At 34.5% G+C, this 21,521-nt stretch overlaps 1 protein-coding gene across 4 annotated transcripts in view; it reads left to right on the top strand.

The window, feature by feature from the left end:
- Window positions 1–21,521, top strand: part of RBBP8 (RB binding protein 8, endonuclease) — a 127,698-nt gene that overhangs the window by 29,625 nt on the left and 76,552 nt on the right. For all 4 annotated transcript variants that reach the window (XM_074206409.1, XM_074206410.1, XM_074206408.1 and 1 more), the window contains exons 2-4: window positions 2,636–2,849; window positions 11,245–11,287; window positions 20,887–20,982. In XM_074206409.1, the coding sequence (XP_074062510.1) occupies window positions 2,741–2,849; window positions 11,245–11,287; window positions 20,887–20,982 (248 nt within the window). In that variant the 5' untranslated portion in view covers window positions 2,636–2,740. The remainder of the gene's footprint in view (window positions 1–2,635; window positions 2,850–11,244; window positions 11,288–20,886; window positions 20,983–21,521) is intronic.

Below are 21,521 nucleotides of genomic sequence, written 5' to 3'. Positions count from 1 at the left end.
GGACAGTACTTTTATTCCTCCATAATTGATTCCCTTTTTCATTCCACATAGAAGCTATTTCAAACTTCTTTTCAAACCCCTCCTAATAGCTTCCCTTCTTTTTCAGCTGAGCATCTTTTTCAATCAGAACGAACTCCTATTTCTCCCATTTATTTAATCCTAAAATCCCTTGATATAACCTCCCATTCTCTCTTCCTTTCCTTTCCCCCAGTTTCTGGCAGAAAGGTAGTACTTATTACCAAGACAAACTATCCTATCCCTTCTCTTCCAGTAGATAGCCCTGATCCTTCCCCCTCTCTCTTCTATTTCTATTGATTTCTTCTCTACTATCTTCAAATATGTCAGTCTCATCTCAACCTGAAAAAAACCTTCACTATATTCTTCCATTCCTGTCCACTCCTGCTCTGTACCTTACCACTCCTTTTAACCTAAACTCCTTGTAAAAACTATCCATACTCTGATTTCTTAACCCTTTACTTCATTCAACCAAAGTTATTCTCTGAAGTTGTCATTGATCCCTTAATTGCCAAATCTGGTGATCATTTCTCATTCCTAATCCTTCTTGATCTCTTCTGTATTTGACACTAATGAACTTCTTGAACAGTGACTTTTTTGGGGGAGTCTTTTTTTGTGTCTTAATTGCTTAGTACCATCTAGTAAACTTGTTAACTGACCTTTCTTACCATTCCTCCCTCTCTTTTGCTGGATCATAATCCTTATTAGCCCCCTAACTGTATATATGTTCCCTGAGGTTCTATCCTAAATTCATTTGTCTTCTTCCCCTGTATTCTCAGTAATACCACAAAATTCCATGAGTTTAATTATCATTTCTCTGGAAATGACTCTCACATCTCTACAGAATTAGTCCCTGTCTCTCCTGACTTCTAGTCCCTTGTCACTGGTTGCCTTTCATATATTTCAAACTGGATGCTCCAGAGGCATCTTAAATTTAGCATGTATAAAAATGAACTTATCTTTCTCGTTAAACTACCCTCTTCTAAATATATTCAAGGCATTACTATCCTTCCACTCTCACAGTCAGAACTTCTGTATTACCTTGAACTTCTCACTCTCCTTCATCCAGCAAATCCAAGTAATATCTCTTACATCAATCCTTTCTCACCATTCATAATGCTACCATCTTAGTCTAGGCCCTCCTCATACTTGCAGTCACTCTGTCCTAGGAGATTAGGTGCTTAAGTACCATCATCTTTTGCAAGAAGCCTTTTCTAATTATACCAATTTCTTATGCTTTCCCTCCCAAACTATATTGTATATATTTGTATTCATTTTATTTGTATTCATTTTATATTTAGTCCATGTATATTTGTAGAGGTCCTTGTCTTCCCCATTCAGATGTAAACTTTGCTGAGTAAATACTTATGGATTCCTTGATGGGACCTCATCTTTACTAGAAGATTTAATTGGGAAACTCAAATCTTGTTTTCCTCTGGTTAAGGGGTGATGCTGAAACTCTCTAAAATGAGACTTAGCAAATAGACAGTAGGTTTATTATGTGTGTAATGTTCTGATGGTGACCAATTCATGGTATTTATTTGATGACTTTTTTTCAGCTTAGTAACTATTTACTCAAAATATGTATTATTCTTTGAGAAACTTCTGTAAGTCTCCTTTCAGCAGGTACACACCTTTTGCTGCACCTCTAAACAGTAACCACCTTTAAAATTTTTAGCTAATAGACTTACCTGTATAGGTCTTTATAATTTCATATATATATTTGATCCCTGTGTAGTCACCTTCTCTCTTTTACCTTCTCATGTTTCATGAAAAGAAAAGGCAGTCAGATAACTGAAATGACAATATAACTTTTAACTTAGAATTAGTTCATGTATCAACTCTGCTGAGTATTTGAAGTCAAGAAGACCTTAATGTAAAACCTGCTTCTGACACTTCGTAACTTTGTGACACTGGGAAGTTTCTTTACTTAAACGAACAAATTAGGGGTGGCTAGGTGGCGTAGTGGATAAAGCACCGGCCTTGGAGTCAGGAGTACCTGGGTTCAAATCCAGTCGCAGACACTTAATAATTACCTACCTGTGTGGCCTTGGCAAGCCACTTAATCCCATTGCCTAGCAAAAAAAAAAAAATGAACAAATTTCCTTATGTTCAAAATGAAAATAGTATAGGAATCTTCCTCTCCATTTATTAGGAGAATCAAATGAGATAATATATGCAAAGCTCTTCATAAACCTTAAAGCACTGAAAGTCAATGCTCCCTCTTTCTGTGTGTATGTATATGTATGTGTACACATATCCATATCCATATATCTGTATATATGTACAAATATATTAAGATAATTTGAGCCTATAATTCAGTATTTTCATAGGATGTGTCCATGTTTCTATCTAGTGTTTTTGTTAATTCATATATCAATCCTGAATGTGAAAATAGCCACTTCCTCTGTCCTAAGGAAAAGTTGACTGGATATTATAGAAAAAGTAAAAAAAGACAGCAAAATGTATATTAGCCATATGTAGCTTGGACTCTTTCAGTCAAAATGTCTTAAATTTAATATTACATCTATGGAAGTTCTTTTCTTGTGAAAAGAAATTGAGGATTACCTGAAAACCATTTTAATTTAATTCAGAAAATTTTGTCATATCTCACCCATAGGTGTTCCAACTGTCTTCTCAGAGACAACTTTATAACTATATAATGTGACAGCAGGGTGAGGAGTGAACATCAGGTAAGCAGAAGATTGGGACTAGGTAAAGCAAGATGAATGTTCCTGCAAGTAGTTGCAGTAGTCCCAGTTCTGCAGAAACAGTCAGTGATTTTAAAGATCTCTGGGCAAAACTGAAGGACTGTCATGACAAAGAAGTACAAGGTAAAAAATTATTTTTTCAATTTTTGTCTTACCTGTCTTAAAGCAGTGTTATTATAAAGATACATATCAAATAAAAAGAACTGAATGTTTACTAAATCTAGAAAAATCCTACTTTTTGAGTGCCACTGAGTTCTGATCACTTTGCTAGAGGTAATTAACTTCATTTGACCATTTGTTTTCTATTTTGATTTCTGCTAAATTAACTTTAGTCTATAAACAACCACATTTGTATTTATGAATAATTGTGTATTAAATACTTTCATGAATTATAATGATGTGAAATGACTAGATTGTTCCTTCTAGTTCTAAAATTCTTGGATCTGCAATGCTTATTGCTGAAATAGCACTAAAATCTGAGCCATTGTATGGGATTAGTTATAAAAGCAATCAGTTTTCAAATCTGTTAAAGGCAGTTGTTATTTAAATGGACTTTATGGCATAGCCTTAACCAAAAAATAACTTGGTGAGACCCGAAATATACGATTACTGTAAGTTCTTAGCATTATTCTTTAGATTTTTTTTAATTTAGATTTTCTAGCTTCATTAGAATTGCTTTTTAATGAAAAGGTTTCATATAAAATGCATTGTTAATCTAATCAGATAGTGACTTTAAAATTGTTAATTTGGGTTTTAATATTAAATTTCACCCAAATGAATGTATGCTTACTGAGTAATATATAGTTCTATATTTTGCTTTATTCCTTTGAAATTTTAGATAATATAAATGACAACATGCTAAATAAAGCTGTAGAATGTCATTGATACTGTTTTGCTTCTTTTTTTTTAAAAAAAGACTTGCCATATTACCTTGTGACAGTTAATGAATTAACTTTTTTTTTTTTTTTTTTTTTAGTTTTTGCAAGGTAATGGGGTTAAGTGGCTTGCCCAAGGCCACACAGCTAGGTAATTATTAAGTGTCTGAGGCCATATTTGAACTCAGGTACTCCTGACTCCAAGGCCAGTGCTCTATCCACTGCGCTGCATACTTGGCCCCCTGCTGAATGTTTAAATGACAAAACTCATGAATTAACTTTAAATAGTTTTTTTTGTATCTGAAAATTAAAATCATATCATTTGTCCCTTTCTTGATTTGGTGAATAAATAATGTAAGATACTTGAGTTTGAGGAATTCATTAGTTAGACCTAGATCTGAAAGATTTAGGATTATGGAGATTATTTTTTACTGTAAGTTTAGGGTAAACAGACATTTAGATAAGACTATTGGCCTAAGGAATCTATTTTCATAGCATATCAAACTATTGTACTCATCTCCCATCCTGGATCTCCCTTCTATTCTTGGGAGGAACTTCTGGGGAGTATGTTTAATTGTGGCTGCAGTTGTGGGTAGTCAAGTAGAGAGCATAGTATTAATACATATTTTTTAAACTTTATGTTTCTTTGGAATCTGGAAGTGAAACAAAGGCAACCTTTTAAATTAGTATAGCTTGGGTTAGAGTTATCAGAGTCAAAAAGACCTGAATTCAATACAACTTCAGACACTAATTGGGTGTCCGTGGGCAAACCACCTTAGTTGCACCTACCTTCTAGGGTTGTTATGAAGATCAAATGAAACAATATTTGTAAAGCCTGGCACACAGGTGCTTTATAAATGTTTATTTCCTTTTCTTCTTTCTTTAATGGCATCAAATGTTAAGTAACTGCATGTTTCCATGAACCTCTATTAAGAAAAAAATCATCATTTTCCACAAACAATGTATATTTTAAAATAGTCATACAGCTTACCTTTATAACTGACTAGCTTTAAGAGCTTTGTTTGTAACACCTCTTGGGAATCCTGTGGATTTTCTTGAATGCTAATTTTTTCTTTATTTTTTTAAACAAACCCATCAGAAACCAGCAAACTTAAGAATTCTTTATCCAGATAGACTGACTTTATTAAAAACTGCTTAAAACTAGAATTTTTCAAATTCTTAACTTAATGTTGATAATTTTTCAATAACATTGCCTTTTTTTAAACACAGTTTTTGTTTGAGATGCTTTGTCTTTCAAGAATGTTCCTTTTAAGGAATATAACAGTCCATGATGACAAAATAGTCAAATTCTTTATAATACGGTCTACTTTTTTTTTTTTAGGTTTTTGCAAGGCAATGGGGTTAAGTGGCTTGCCCAAGGCCACACAGCTAGATAATTATTAAGTGTCTGAGACCGGATTTGAACCCAGGTACTCCTGACTTCAAGGCCGGTGCTTTACTCACTACGCCACCTAGCTGCCCCAACAGTCTACTTTTTTTTGTATCCTATAGGTACATTGCTATATACACAATCTAATCAGTCATTGTGCTATCATTAGTTGACTCATATAAAAAAATTCTCAAAGGGAGAGCAATTTGGCAACTCCTGCTTTCTTTGCCTACCATGGATAATTAAGAGAAAGGGGAAAAATTCTATAGTTTAATGTATAAAATGTCCTTTCTTCCCCATTTATTTGGTGGCATTTTACAGATTCCTAAAGCTTTAAACATTTTAAATGCTCATTTAAAGGTCATTAAAAAACATATTTTGGGTGGGTTCAGGCAAATTTGTCAGTAGACAGACTTTTTTCTTGCTCAACAACCCTTTGTCAGTATTTCTCATTTGACTTCTGTGTAAAATTAGATCCTCTGACTATGTGATAACATCAAAGCCATGCCTGAAGGATAGTTAATTTTTTAAGAAGGTGGGGATCCTCTTATAGAACCAATATAAGAGACTATTTGAGAGACATCAAACATGAACTTGCCTGGACTATATTTGTTTTGAAGTTTAAATAGAGATGAAAATTGACTCATTTCTTTTAAATTTAGGTGTCAGCAAAAAAAAGCAAACTTCTACAAATGGTGATACTGAAGAAAATGACATTTCATTTGAATATTCTGTCCACAGATAAATATATACATGCACCCAAAAATCTAAAGACACAATTTGGTCAAGTGTGTATATATGTTATTTTATTTTGCAATTTCACAGTGTAATTATAGTTAATATTTTCTATTAAAGATTGTTTTTCATCTCATATCTGTTCATAGGACATGAAAATAAGCTTTCATAAATGAAGTAATACCATAATATTAATAAAAATTTTATTGTGCCAGATATCATCTAAATATAAATACCACACAATATTTTTATTTAGCTTTTATAATTTAGAAATGACTCATGAAGATTGTAATTTGTTTAGAGTTGATAGAAATTGTTTTGAAATTTGCTTATTTTTCTTGATGAATAACTTTTCACATAGTCTTGAATTTCTCTTCCTTTCTATATTTATTATTTGTGTGATTACTTTTAGGGGCCAGATGCATTAATGATGAATTAGAATTTAGAAGATTTTATTTCCCTGATTCATTATTGTTGCAAATATATATCTTGTGGATGATTAGTTCAGTTGGAGCTCACAGAAAACTTACCCAATATTATTCTTTTTTTAAAATTTTTATTAAAGATATTATTTGAGTTTTACAGTTTTCCCCCAATCTTGCTTCCCTACCCCCACCCCCACCCCACAGATAGCACTCTGTCAGTCTTTACTTTGTTTCCATGTTGTACCTCGATCCAAATTGGGTGTGATGAGAGAGAAATCATATCCTTAAAGAGAACAGAATTCTCAGAGGTAACCAGATCAAACCATAAGACATCTGGGTTTTTTTTTTTCCGAATTAAAGGGCATAGTCCTTGTACTTTGTTCAAACTCCACAGCTCCTTATCTGGATACAGATGGTACTCTCCTTTGCAGACAGCCAAAAATTGTTCCCAATTGTTGCACTGATGGAATGAGCAAGTCCTTCAAGGTTGAACATCACTCCCATGTTGCTGTTAGGGTGTACAGTGTTTTTCTGGTTCTGCTCATCTCACCCAGCATCAGTTCATGCAAATCTCTCCAGGTTTCCCTGAAATCCCGTCCCTCCTGATTTCTAATAGAACAATAGTATTCCATGACATACATATACCACAGTTTGCTAAACCATTCCCCAATTGAAGGACATTTACTGGATTTCCAATTCTTTGCCACCACAAACAGGGCTGCTGTAAATATTTTTGTACAAGTAATGCTTTTACCCTTTTCCCTCATCTCTTCAGGGTATAGACCCAGTAGTGGTATTGCTGGGTCAAAGGGTATGCACATTTTTGTTGCCCTTTGGGCATAGTTCCAAATAGCTCTCCAGAAGGGTTGGATGAGTTCACAGCTCCACCAGTAGTGTAATAGTGTCCCAGATTTCCCACATCCCTTCCAACAATGATCATTATCCTTCCTGTTCATACTGGCCAATCTGAGAGGTGTGAGGTGGTACCTCAACGAAGCTTTAATTTGCATTTCTCTAATAATTAATGATTTAGAGCATTTTTTCATATCGCTATGGATTGCTTTGATCTCCTCATCTGTAAATTGCCTTTGCATATCCTTTGACCATTTGTCAATTGGGGAATGGCTTTTTGTTTTAAAAATGACTCAGTTCTCTGTATATTTTAGAAATGAGTCCTTTGTAAGAACTATTAGTTGTAATATTATTCTTATAAAATTAGAACTACATCATGTTTTTGATCCTGTTGGCTTTCAAATGGAAATGACTCATATTACAGACGAAACATTTTTATTTTCAGTTTTATATTGCTTCTAAAAGAAAAAAAACATGTTGCATTAGTTTCTTAAGAATGTCTGCATTTATTTTATGAATCATTAATATTTACAAACAATAGGATAAGAAGAGGACTTAAAAATAATACAGTTTATGTCTATAACTTCAGACTACTTCCTTGGTCTTCTGTAATTTCCTGTGATCTCACTAGAATATGTGATTAAGATATAAATTTATTTGTCATAAACATGGACAAATAAAGTGGATTTAAAATTTTTAATTTTGAAATTTTTATCTCTCAAAGGAACATTAGCAATATTATTAATCTTCAAAGTCAAATGAGATTATCTGTTCAAATTATTAAGTGGGAAAGGTGATTTTATCCACATATTTGATATTTGAAGAATCACAAATCTTTTTAAATGTCCCAAGTACACATATTTTGATCTTGTAATCTAGAGATTTTGATCATTAAATCCTCTTAATATTTTGGGGAAAGTTGGGAGCATGAAAATGGAAGTCAGGGTCAAATTCTCTTATTTATTTATTTATCTATTTATTTATTCATTCATTTATTCATTCATTCATTCATTCATTTATTTATTAGTTAGTTAGTTATTTAGTTAGTTAGTTATTTGAGGCAATGAGATTAAATGATTTGCCCAAGATCACACAACTAGGCAATTAAGTGTCTGAGGCTGGATTTGAACTCCGGTCCTCCTGAATCTAGGGCTGGTGCTCTATCCACTGCACCACCTAGCTGCCCACTAGGGTTAAATTCTTAATACTTTTCTTTTTTGAATAACAATTCTAGCTAGCTTGGTGAATTCTTTTTAAAATTTGATCTGCTTGTGTTCTAAGTACACATACACATACACACACACACACACATATATGTATGTATTCTTCTAATATTTAAACAGTTTGATTGTTCCTAAATTCAGATGCAAGTGGGATAGTGTTACTTGTAGCATGATGTTTGGCCTTTTGAGCAAGGCTTCTTAAACTGGTGGCTCAGGTTGCCACTGTTACAATTCCAAATACTTGGCTGAACAGAATGCCTGTTCATACAAGAGCTTCATTGTTGTACAGCCTCATTCCTTCCGATGGGTGTGGAGTAGGATTAAAGTACACTTTATAGGGGTTCTAATTGCAGATGCCTAATTGAGTTGATGAATAGCAAGCACTTAAAAAAAACACAAACCTCTGTTTCTGGACTGATCTGCATGACAGAACAAATGTCTCACAGGTGTTGAGTGCTTATAAGATAAAAGAGTAGTCTTTCCATATTTCCCAAGAATTTTCTTTTGAAGTCTATACAGATTTTTGTATCTCATTGTTACCTTCCTTTTTGAAATAGTCCATGGCATGAATCCATTTTATCTTTGGCTCCACCTTCCTTTTTTTAAATGCAAGTCTGAATTTCAGAGGGTTGGCCAAAACAAAAAGCCAAGGAAATCTTGTCAACAAGTAAATTTTCATGTAATCATTCTTTGGAAAGGAAAAAGAGTGAGAAAAAAATTGCTAACTCCAAATACCGCCCTACCAAGGTCATGTGTTGGTGGTGGTTCTTCAGGAATAAATTAATTAGTGCATTAGCTGCGAAGTCCCTAATTTGAAGGGTTTATGAATTTCTCACTGTTGTCTAAGAAAAAAAGTTTTAATTCATAAAATTTTACTTCCTCATGAAGCATAAACAAGAAAAATGCAAAAGAAATGTATGTTATCTCTAAGTGATCTCAAGTCTGTCCTCTGAGAGAGTATTATAGCCAAGAATATAATATTAATCTTGTTTCCAAGGACTGTATTTTCCACAAGATTAACTTTCACAGTTAAAAAATAAATTGTGATATTCTGGAGTGCCAGAGAAATGTGACCACTGTATCAGTGTCTCTGAAATATACTTAATTTTCATACTACTACCAGGGAGAAAAATAGCTTAAGGTCTAAAACATACTAAAGCAAGCAAGAAAGAAGAATTTGGTTGCATACTGAAAGTTGGGATTAGCTGGATATGGTTGTGCACATCTGTAATCCCTGGTTTGGTAGAGGGGACCATGACAGTGGTGAAGATGATAAGCTTCTTGAGTTAGGGGTCCTGAGCTGCAGTAGAGCTAAAGTTGAATGGATGTACACATTGAGTCTGCCACAGTCAAGTGTGCTTCTGAGCAGGGGCCACCATACTGTCTAAGAAGGATTGAACCAGCCAGGGTCAAAAACAGAACAAGTCATAGATTTCCTGTTGATCTGCTGTGGGATTGGCCTATTATGTGGATGAAAATGAGATCCAGTCTCCCAAATAGCCAATCAAAGAAAAACTCCACTTAGGTTATTGGCATTAGAATCTTAGTAGTTAGTGATGGCAGCGGGAAACCTTAAATTTATGGTAGAGTCTTCACAAAATTGAACAGCTAATTTTTTGTTAGACAGCTATATTGATGATGCTATTGTAAATTCCTATTCTGACCATGAAAACCTTTTCTAAAATTATAATCTAAATAGAATCATAAAGGTAAATGTAACTTGAAAGATCATTTACTCTGACCCCCCTTCCCTGTTTAAATAGATATTTTTTTACAGCATCCATAATATGTGCCTACATGTCCAGCCCCTTTGTGAAGACCTTTAAGGAGGAGAAACTCACTATTCCCTGAGGCCATCTGTTTCATTTTTCTAATAGCTGTAACTGTTAGAAAGTGTTTCCTTATGTAATAAAGTGAATTATTTCCTTATGCTTCCATCCATTGGAGCTAATTCTACCTTATGAAGCCAGAGTATATGAAAACCAATTTTAAAATAGAAAAATTATATATTAGAAAAAATTGTGAAGCAGGAATCAAGAAACTTAGTAACTTTATCTTTTCCTGTGATTCTTCTCCCTATCATCATAATTCTTTCAAAAAACTATCCAAGACCCAGACTATTTACCTGCCTTGTGACTTTTTCTTGGTCCAAGGATAGAAGTCCTAGTATCTCTGTTTTCATTTACCAAACTTGTATGCATTTCAGTTCTCAGTAACAAAATTATATATACATAAAAGGAAGTTTATTCAGATATGAATGTTAGATTAAAAAACCCTGGTTAAGTGACTTCTGTGTGTTGGAAAACTGAAAAATAGAATTTGTAGCTCTGGGATTGATTCTGTCAGAGAAATCATGTTATAACATAAACAGTTCATAAAACATGTATGTGTATGTGTGTATATATGTATACATATACATATACACCAAACTTAAAATCATTAAGCCTGAAACTTCTGTTAAGAGAGTAAATTACCTGCTTAAGGAGACTTTTTTTTTAACCATATGGTTATCATTTTATATGCTAAAAGGAATAATTTATTCAGTGTACCCTATTGACTTTAGCATCATGGACATTAATATAACCTATATCAATTTACTTGCCTTCTCAATGTTTGCTTGTTTGTTTTGGTTTTCTTTAGATTTTTCAAGGCATTGGGGTTAAGTGGCTTGCCCAAGGCCACAGGGCTAGGTAATTAAGTGTCTGAGGCTGGATTTGAACTCAGGTACTCCTGACTCCAAGGCCAGTGCTCTATCCACATGCCACCTAGCCACCCCATTTCCTTCTCAATGTGGGGGAAAGAAAGGAAGGAGGAATTTGAAATTCAAAATCTCAAAAGAACATGCTGCAAATTGTTTCTAAATGTAATAGAGAAAAAATATTCCATTTAAAAAACAAGCATAATAGACGTGAGGGGAAATATATTTCTTTCTTATTAAACACTGTCATTATTTAAATACCAGATTGAAGTTGTGAAATATCAGTAAATCACAGCTGTTCTTTTTTCCCCACTTTTTAGCCTTACAGATCAAAGTAACCAAGCTGAAAAAGGAACGGATTTTGTAAGTATCTATAATGTAACATCAAAATGTTTTGCTTAAAAAGAAATTGTATTTATTTTTCTTATGATCACCTATAATTTTTGACCTGGAAAAATTCAATTTCTTCATCTTACATATAAGGAAACATTGGCAGAGTGTTGCCTGTCTGTGACTAGTTAGTAGCATAGCTGGCATTAGAGGCCTATCTCTTGACTTCAGTTTGATGTTCATTTCACTAAATCATTCTGGCTTGAGCCTTTAGAGGTAAGGAGGGGAGAGAAACATTGATTATAAAATTTATTCAAAGAAAACAATATTTACAAATGCATCATATATTTTTTGAAAGGTGAATATTCTTCTGAAATTCTGTTTCCTTATTAATCATGTTAGAGTATATTGTAATTATCTAGTTCTTTAGATTATAAACAGCTCCATAAATAATGGAAGGGGCTATAATTGTCTCATTGAATAGAGAGCATTGGACCTGGAGTCAGGAAGACTTGAGTTTAAATGTGGACTCAGATACTTATTAGTTGTATGATCTGGACAAGTCACTTAACTTATTTGCCTTTGGAGAAGAAAATGGTAAACTATTCCAGTATCTTTGCCAGAAAAATTCTGTTATTACTCAGGCACAACTGAGTAAATCACATAAATACTTTACAATTTCCAAATTTTAGCCCTGTTTGACTTGAGTGCTACTGCTAACATCTAATATCCTAATATTCATTATAATCATGTTATAGGTGAGTGTAGGTTTAGAACATTTATGTTCTATCTTAATGGTGAGATCATTTGTCTCATTGGTCCTATGGATATTAGTTCTGTACTATATATATTGTGTCAAGTGACTTTAACTTCTTGTTCCCTTTCAAACAACTAAGAATGTGATGAAAGCTACAATAGTTGGATATATATACCTGGGAGTCCTTAAGTTTTTTGTTTTGTTTTGTTTTTTAGATTTTTGCAAGGCAAATGGGGTTAAGTGGCTTGCTCACGGCCACACAGCTAGGTAATTATTAAGTGTCTGAGACCGGATTTGTACTCCTGACTCCAGGGCTGGTGCTTTATCCACTGCGCCACCTAGCCTCCCCGAGTCCTTAAGTTTTACAAAACTTTTTTTTTTCCTATCCTAATCTGAAAATAAATGCAAAAAGAAGGTACTTTGATGTATATAAATAGATGTGTCAAATATATATATATATATGTGTGTATATATATAAATATATGTGTGCGTGTGTGTGTATATATATACACACACACACACGCACACATATATACACACATGTGTGTCCCTCTCAGAGATTATACAACTTTTTTATTTTATTTTTAATTCTCATTTTGTACAAATGTTTTTTTTACATTAATAAAATATTCTTGTTTAAGAGTGAACAAAATACCCCTCCCCCCATGAATATAGACTGCTTGGGTGATAAAGTAAAGGGGGGGAGAAAAAAAATTAAAATTAAAAATAATAGTAATAATTGTAGGTATGGCCAGGTGGCGCAATGGACGAAGCCCCAGCCCCGGAGCCATGAGCACCCAAGCCCACATCCAGCCCCATAGACTCAATAATCACCCAGCCGTGTGATATGCAAGCCCTCCGATCCCCACTACCCTGCAAAAACCAAAAAGAAGGGGGAAAAAAAAGACCCAAAATAAAATAAAATAGTAATCATAACAAGGGTGGCTGGGTGGCAGACAGAGCATTGGCCCCTGAGCCAGGAGCACCCGGGTCCAAATCTGGCCTCAGACACCCAAAGATCACCCTGCTATGTGGCCCCAGGCAGGCCACCCAGCTCCATTTGCCCTGCACCCTCCCCCAAATAATAATAGTAAAGAATGTGCTTGAGTCTTTGTTCCAACACCAACAACTCTGTCATGGGTGGATCACATTCTTTATGGTAAGTCCATCGCAAAAGTTGCTTCCATATTTTTCCAACGTTGCCATTGCTGATCGCAACACCCTCCTTCCTTATTTCTCCACTACCATGTACTATATTTTCTCTCTCCTTTCACTCTGACTCTGCTGTAGGGTTGCTGAGTGGCGCAGCAGACAGATCCCTAGTCCTGGGGCCAAGAAGCCCTGAGCCCCCATACCACCCCTTAGGCCCAGAATCCACCTGGCCCTGTGGTCCTGGACAGGCCTTCCAATCCCAGCCCCTTGCAAGAAGTAAAAAAGAAAATGTGTTATATCTGACCACTCTCCCCCCCCATGGTCCATCCTGTCCTCCTTTATTAACATCCCCACCCCTTCCCCCTGCTCCCCCCCTCCTTCTTACTTCAGATGCTTATACCCCATTGAGTATATATGCTGTTTCCTCTCCTAGTCACCTCTGATGAGAGCAAAGGTTCCCTCATTCCCCCTTATCATTGCAATAGCTCATTGTAATAAAAAAAAATCTTATTATATGAAATATCTTGGCCTATTCCCCCTCTCCTTTTTCTTTCTCCCATTACATTTCCCTTTTTTTTCTGTTGACTCCATTTTTACACCATATTTTATCTTCGAATTCAGCTTTCTTCTGTGCTTCAACTATAAAAGCTCCCTCTACCTGCTCTATTAACTGAGAAGGTTCATATGAGTTTTATCAGTGTCATTTTTCTATACAGGAATATATGCAGTTCATCATCATATTTTCCCCTTCTCCTCCAATCTCCATGTTTCACCTGAGTCCTGTATCTGAAGATCAAACCTTCTGTTCAGCTCTGGCCATTCCAAAAGGAACATTTGAAATTCCCCTGGTTCATTGAAAGTCCATCTTTTTCCCTGGAAGAGGACATTCAGCCTTGCTGGGTAGTTCATTCTTGGCTGCATTCTAAGCTCTTTTGCCTTCCAGTATATTACATTCCAAGCCCTATGAGCTTTTAATGTAGTTGCTGCTAAGTCCTGTGTGATCCTGACTGCAGCTCCATTATATTTGAACTGTGTTCTTCTGGCTGCTTGTAATATTTTCTCTTTGACTTGGGAGTTCTGGAACTTGGCTATAATATTCCTAGGGGTTGGTTTTTGGGATCTCTTTCTTGGCGGGATCTGTGGATTCTCTCCATTTCTATTTTGCCCTCTGCTTCTAGAATATCAGGGTAATTTTCCTGTAGTAATTCTTTGAAAATGATGTCAAGGCTCTTTTCCTGATCATGACTTTCAGGTATTCCAGTAATTTTTAAATTATCTTTCCTAAGTCTGTTTTCCATATCAGTTGTTTTTTCAATGAGATATTTCACATTTTCTTCTAATTTTTCATTTTTTTGGTTTTGAAGTATTGATTCCTGATTTCTGGTAAATTCATCAATCTCCCTGAATTCTATTCTTTGTCTGAAGGATTTGTTTTCCTCAGAGAGTTTTCTTATCTCTTTTTCCATCTGGCTAATTTTGCTTTTTAAAGCATTCTTCTCCTCAGTAACTTTTTGAACTGTTTTATCCATTTGACCTAAGCTGGTTTTTAGCATGCTATTTTCTTCAGCATTTTTTTGGATTTCCTTGACTAAGCTGCGGACTTCATTTGCATGTTTTTCCTGCATCTCTCTCCTTTCTTTTCCCAGTTTTTCTTCCAACTCCCTCATTTGATTTTCAAAGTCTTTTTTGAGCTCTGTCATAGCCTGAGCCCAATATCTGTTTTTCTTGGAGTCTTTAGATGCAGGAGCTTGTGTTTCCTCATCTTCAGACTGAGTATTTTGATCCTTCTTGGGCTCATTTGCAAAATATTTCTCAATGGTCTTCCTCTTATTTCTTTGCTTGCTCATTTTCCCAGCCTGGGCCTGGTTTTGTGGTGCTTCCTGAGCTTTTGGGACACTCCCACAAGGTTCTCAGAGTGTGAGGCTCTGTCCTCCCTCCTGGTCTGTGAATGACCAGAAGTGTTTCCCCCCCCTGCCATGGGGCTGAGGTGGGGGGGGGGGCTGCTGTTCTGCGGGGGAGCCTAGACTGCTATCAGGATCTGAATGTGGTCAGAGCCCCAGAGTCCTGTTCCAGGGGCAGAGGACAGAGCTCTGCAGTCTCTCTTTACTCCCCTCCCTCAGCTCAGTGGGCTCATGCCCTGGAGGCTCCTGCTTACCAGCTTCACCTGCTTCTGTTTCTGGCTCTGGGCTGCTGAAAGACCAAGCTGCTTGCTTTGTGCCCTGAGGGCTGGGCTCCACACGCTCGCTCTGGCAGAGGTCCCCCGCTGTTCCCCTACTTTGTGCCCGGTGCTCCCCCGGGTGCAGCTCAGGAGACTCCCCTGCTGCTGTGAGCCGTGGTTCCCAGTGCCCTGGGGCTGCCTCCGGGAGGCTGAAGTTCTTTCGCTTTGGTGGGCCACCGCTCTGGCGGGCCACCCCTCCGACCCCGGGGAGCAGAGCCTTTCTGCTCTTTTCCAGGTTACCTTGAGTGGGAGAACTGCCTCAATGGGTGCCTTTGTGGGTTCTGTCTCTTGAAAGTTTAGTTAGCGTCCTTAGTTTCAAGTTTTATCACAGAGCGCCTAAGACTGGATCATTTCTTGTCGCCATCTTGGCTCCTATACAACATTTTTGACTAGCTCCTTAGAATCTATTTGTAATAAACGCTAAACTTGAAATACTATAGAGTCAAATATAGTATGTTGGTGTCAAAACTGAAGCAGTATATAAGCAATATTGATTGGACTGATTGACTCAAAGTTGTAGTTGGATATTTCAAATCATTTTTATTAGAGTATGATTAAAAACAGATTTTTTTAGTTGCTATAGAATGCTTTATGTAACTTATATATCCTATTTCCTTATGAAGTTCTACTGCAGGAGAGAACCTCTACTCAAGTTCCTTCACTTTTATAGAGAAGCTTCCAATAGCTTTCTTCTGAAGAGAAGACTCAAGATGGGATTCATAAGCCACATTTTTACAACCCTGATTTTTGGGCTAGCTCATTGAATACCCTTTGCGCTTCTTGCACAATGCTCCCATTTTTGTGGTGCATGTTTACTATATAAAGACCCAAAATTTTCTGTTCTTTTTGTGGGAAATTGCTATTTTCCTGATGCCTCTAATGACAAGGAGCTGCAGTGAATATAATTGCCTTTCTTTATATTGTTGTTCTATTATTTTCAGTTGTGTCTGACTCTTTGTGGTAGCACTTAGAGTTTTCTTGGTAAAGACACTGGAGCGATTTGTTATTTTCTTCTCTGGTTTATGTTACAGATGAGGGAACTGAGGCAAACAGGGTTGAGTGACTTTTCTAGGGTTACATAGTAAGTATTTGAGGCCAGATTAGAACTCAGAAAGATGAGACTTCCTGACTCTAGATCCAGCTCTCTATCCACTGAACTTCTAGCTATCTTTATACTTTAGAGTTATTTGCATGATTATAGGTATGTGTTTCTTAGAAAGTCAGTCAAAGGATATAATCAAGTAGCATTCATTCTCAATTACACCACTAAAATTCTTGCAACGTATTTTTTCCCCTGGTTTTATGAGACTTATTACAATTTTGTCCCTTGAAAATCACAAGATAACATGAATGTTTTGTTTTGAAAAAGATAGGTATTTTGTTATTGGTGAAGAATTTTTTTCTGACATGTTTTTGGAGAGAATAGTTTTCAGTTACTTATTATGTTATTAATTTCATAATAGCCTGAATGGTGAATATGTTTGATATAGTTGCTGCTAGTTTTTTAATTATCTCGGGAAGATGAGTATTATCAGTGGCATAATGATTGTGACTTAATACATACCAAACTAAATAGCTAAATTTTTGCTTGCTGGTATCATTCTACAAGCCTCTCATTGTATGTATAATAGCCTTATATAGGAATTCTTTTTTCTTCTGACTCTTTTGAATACCTTAGGTTTAATATTTCAGAGTTGATAACTAGCTGGACAATAAGTCCCTTATGCTGTAGTTTCATTCAACATTGAAGCTAATGATCTTGTAAATGCTGGGCCATAGACTATTCATTAGGAATACTACCCTTGGAGCCAAAATGTCAGTCATTTTGTTCAAGCGGTCTTTGAATTTGCAAGGTGATTGTAAATTTTAAGTTATGTTCACTACCAAAATGTTTTTAAAAAGTAGCTTAAGTTTTACAACAAAGGATACTTAATGTAAACCTGGTATATGTTACTAGTTGAGGAATTATATGTTTAAAATCATATTTCCATAAACCTGAAATATTGACAGTAAATATATTTTTTGATACTGTTATAATCATAAAATTGTGGAATACCCTTACAAGTAAGGTTGGTCTTTCAGCTTTTGTTTGAAGACCTCAAATTAGAGGAGGACCCATTACCTTTCTATGCTTTTTTGATAGTTCTTATTGTTAGGAAGTTTTTATTTATATATGTGAGTCCCAAATTTGCCTTTTTACAGCTTCTACTCATTGCTTTTAGTTCTGATGAAAAGCAGAACAAATCTATTTTCTCCTTTACATGACAGCCCTGCATGTACTTGAAGACTGCTTTCATTTTCCCCTTAGTTCTCTTCTTCAGGCTAAATATTCCCAATTCCTACTCTGGTCATTATTGTAACATCATTATCTCAAGACCTTTCGTTATTCCCATTGATCTCCCCTGCACCGTCTCTAGCTAGTCAATATTTTTCCTAAATTGTGACACCTTCAACTAAAGGAAATACTCTAGATATAATCTGACTCTAGGGCAAAATAAAATTGTACTGTAAACTCTTGATTCCTGGATACCAGATCTCTTAGTTTCTCATAAAAGCACTTTATTGATCATATTGAACTCCTCTAAAATTTCCATATTTCAGACGACCTCTTGTCTAGCCTTCTCTATCTTCAACTTGTGAATTGACTCTTTAAATGTAGGAATACATTTATCCCTGTTGGATTTCATCTTATTCAGTATCCAATGTATTAAACTATCAAAGAGCTCTCTGAATTCTGTCTCCTAGTTTTGTGTCATCTGCAGATAGGATAAACATTCTATGATTTTATCTTAATTATTAAATAAAAAGTTAAATAACAGAAGACTAAACACAAAACCCTAGGGCATGCCACTGGAGACTACCTTTTTATTTCCTTATCTCTTTATAAGAATTAGATTGCTTTCACTTGCAGATTATGGATACTCATTTGTAATTGAAAATTAAGTAACTAAAATTTTTGAATTTTCCAAACAGAATGCTGTGTATTTTCCCTGGCAAATAGCACCCTTGCCCAGATACCTTCTTTTATTGAATTGAATCTTTATATTTGGATCTGATACTTTATGTGACTTGCTTAAAATATTATGAATGACATGTCAGGTATGAAAGCAGACTGGTTATATATTAACTATAAAATAGGTACTCTGTAGCTGTATACAGATAGTGGTGCACCTCAAGTACCCCTGAGTGTCATATACCTGGAAAAATGTAAATGACTACTTTGAGAAATGAGAGAACTACTAAGATTCTACTCACCAAAGAGCAAGTTAAGATTCTACTTTCAGACCAGAGCCTGGATTTTTCCTGATTTTAGTTCTTTTTGTCTATCCTCCCCCCCACTGCCAAATATTATTGGGACAAAAGCAAAGGTTTTTCTGTGTTTTCAATCCTTCTTGCTCCTAGAAATTCCTCTTTGAGATAAAGGGACATGACAGGTGTGTTATTATTAAACCTTCCCAGAATTATGTTTTAATATACTCCATGCTGACTTGCAATTTGCATACATTTTAGTTTATAAGAACTAGGGTCTATTACATTTTTGTCTTTTTACTATCAGCATCTAGCACAGTATTTGGCAGTTTTTAATAAATATTTGTTGATTAATTGAACTTGGTTTTTTAAATAAATTGATAGACGTGACTAATTTTGTGGGGGGAAATGAAAATTTTTGAAGCTAATCTCTTTGGGAGCATCTAGTGTAGTGCTTTTAGTTAAACAGTTAAAGAGCTCATCCTATTTACATGTACTAAGTGAAAGGATGATTGCTATCTTGCTAAATCTTAGTACTTTTGTTTCTTTATAGCTATATTGATTTTATTAGACCTTTGGAATTTTATACAATAAGTATACCTTGCATTTGCAAAACTCCTTTGCAAGGTGAATGATTAAAATTGTAAGCCAACTGAATAAATTATGTTAAATACTGTTTTTCTGACTCAAGATGCAGTTTATGGGAAAATAATTTTGACTTTTTCCATTATTTCTGTCTGTGGTGAGTTAAGTTCATAAGAATTTTAACTGTCTTCTACCTGGTTTTCTTTTATTCAGAGTAGTTCTTTTTCATGACCTTTTAAAATAATGAGTCCACTGTATTTTGGTTTGTCAAATCAGTCTTGCTACTTTAAGGACATATACATAATAATTTTGTAAATACAATTTATCATTTGTTTATAACATTTTACACATAATTAATTCATTTGTTACATAATAGAATTATAAACCACTGCATTGATTCAGCAAAATAGCCATTTAACCTAGAGAATTATATTGAGTCATTGGTTGATGATGTTCTGGGAATATATATACATTGAGATTTACATAAAACTGTCTTAAAACAAAATTCTTTTGGTATAGTTAACCCACTTTGGATAGATTCCAGTATGTGTCCCTTTTATTACATTCTATCCTAATTGTCAGAACAAAAATATCCAGTATATTTTCAATTGTTTGAACTATTTGATAGACTCATGTCTTTGGAAATTTCTTTACGTTTGCTTATCATATTACCCCTTTAAGGATTTTATAAATTTATGCAAATCATTTTTATAATTGGTTTGAGGGAAATCATTTATCAAGGATTGGCTAAAATTATATTTTCAAAGCTGTCTTTATCTTTTATAACAGGATTTAATTTTAAGACATATTTGCTGGTGCTTTGTTCTGAGTTATAATAGAATATTTAGCTACCAGAAAGTCAAACAATAAAATATATTTCATTATGTTCATATTTATAAAAAAAACTTTATAATATACACTTTTTTCACTCAAAATATAGAAATTCTAAAAACAAATATATAGACTTGCAATTTAAACATATATACATATATATTTACATATGTGTGGGTGTGTAATGACATTTTTAAGGCCATTTATATACTTAAGGAGATATTATTTGGTGCACAGAAGCTAAAAGATAATCCTGCATATGAATTTAATTATGTTCTAAAATCTTGACTAAATTGTTTGATTTTGGGGGAATTTACCTAAAATTACTATTGTGTTTGAATTTATTTATTACTCATGAGTTAAATTTTGAGTATGAATAAATGTTCTTTTTGGAAAATTTGAAAATGTTTGGTTGTTCTGCTGAACTGGAAGCAACATTTTAAAAGAATCAACCATATTATGTATTTAGAAGGTTTTATATGATTGATTACAGTTGAAACTGTATAGCAGTTAATGAAATGGAAAACTATTCTTGAATTTTTTAATAAAAGAAAGTCATTCATATTGTATAGTTTCCTGTCCTTACAATTAATAAATAAATATTTTTCAAACACCTAACTTTTTTTGGAAAACTAATAAAAATTGGAATTTAAGGTAGTACTTTTTGTTCTTATGTGGTACAATTAAAACAGTATACAATTTTGTTTCCAAGCTTTGTCTGATGACTATTTCAGTCATTTTAAAGCAGCAAAATTCTAATAAAATGAAGGAATTGAAACAATTTCTTATTTGACCTCTTAAGGGCAGTTTCATGAAAATATTTTTTCTTTCTATTTCAAGAGATGCACAAAGACTGGAAGAATTTTTTACCAAAAATCAACAATTGAGAGAGCAACAGAAAGCTCTTCATGACACCATCAAAGTTTTAGAAGATCGGTGAGTTTGCGAATAATTATAAAGTATATTTTGAAATTGAGATATTGTTTTTATGTAAATACATTAAGATTAATTTTTAATCATGTTTGGAATTAAAAAACTTAATATTCCCATCACCATTTCCTTACCCAGAATTGCCCAGTTGAGGATATAGCCATAGCTATAGTACCAAAATTGAGAAATTGTTCCCTAATTGCTTCCTTAATTTCAGCAGGCTGGAAATAAGAGTAAGAGTAAGAGTAAATAAGTAAGAATACTTCTTCTTTCTACTTTCTACTTTGTTTATCTCTCATAGCACTTCCTTACTTAGGTTGTGAAAACAAAAGCATTTTTCTTCTATTTCTTCTAGTCTCTTGCTTACACAAATATTGTATATCTTTTAAAATTTTTATTTTATTTTCAGTTTCATATTCCTTCTCCCTCACCTTCACCACTGAGAAGACAAGGAAAATAAAACCAATACAAATATGTACAGACATGGGGGGTGGCTAGGTGGCACAGTGGATAAAGCACTGGCCCTGGAGTCAGGAGTACCTGGG

This window comes from Macrotis lagotis, chromosome X, assembly GCF_037893015.1.
Source record: "Macrotis lagotis isolate mMagLag1 chromosome X, bilby.v1.9.chrom.fasta, whole genome shotgun sequence".
Classification (NCBI taxonomy): domain Eukaryota; kingdom Metazoa; phylum Chordata; class Mammalia; order Peramelemorphia; family Peramelidae; genus Macrotis; species Macrotis lagotis.
Note: the sequence above shows the minus strand (reverse complement) of the source record. Positions and strands in the feature narration are given on the sequence as shown.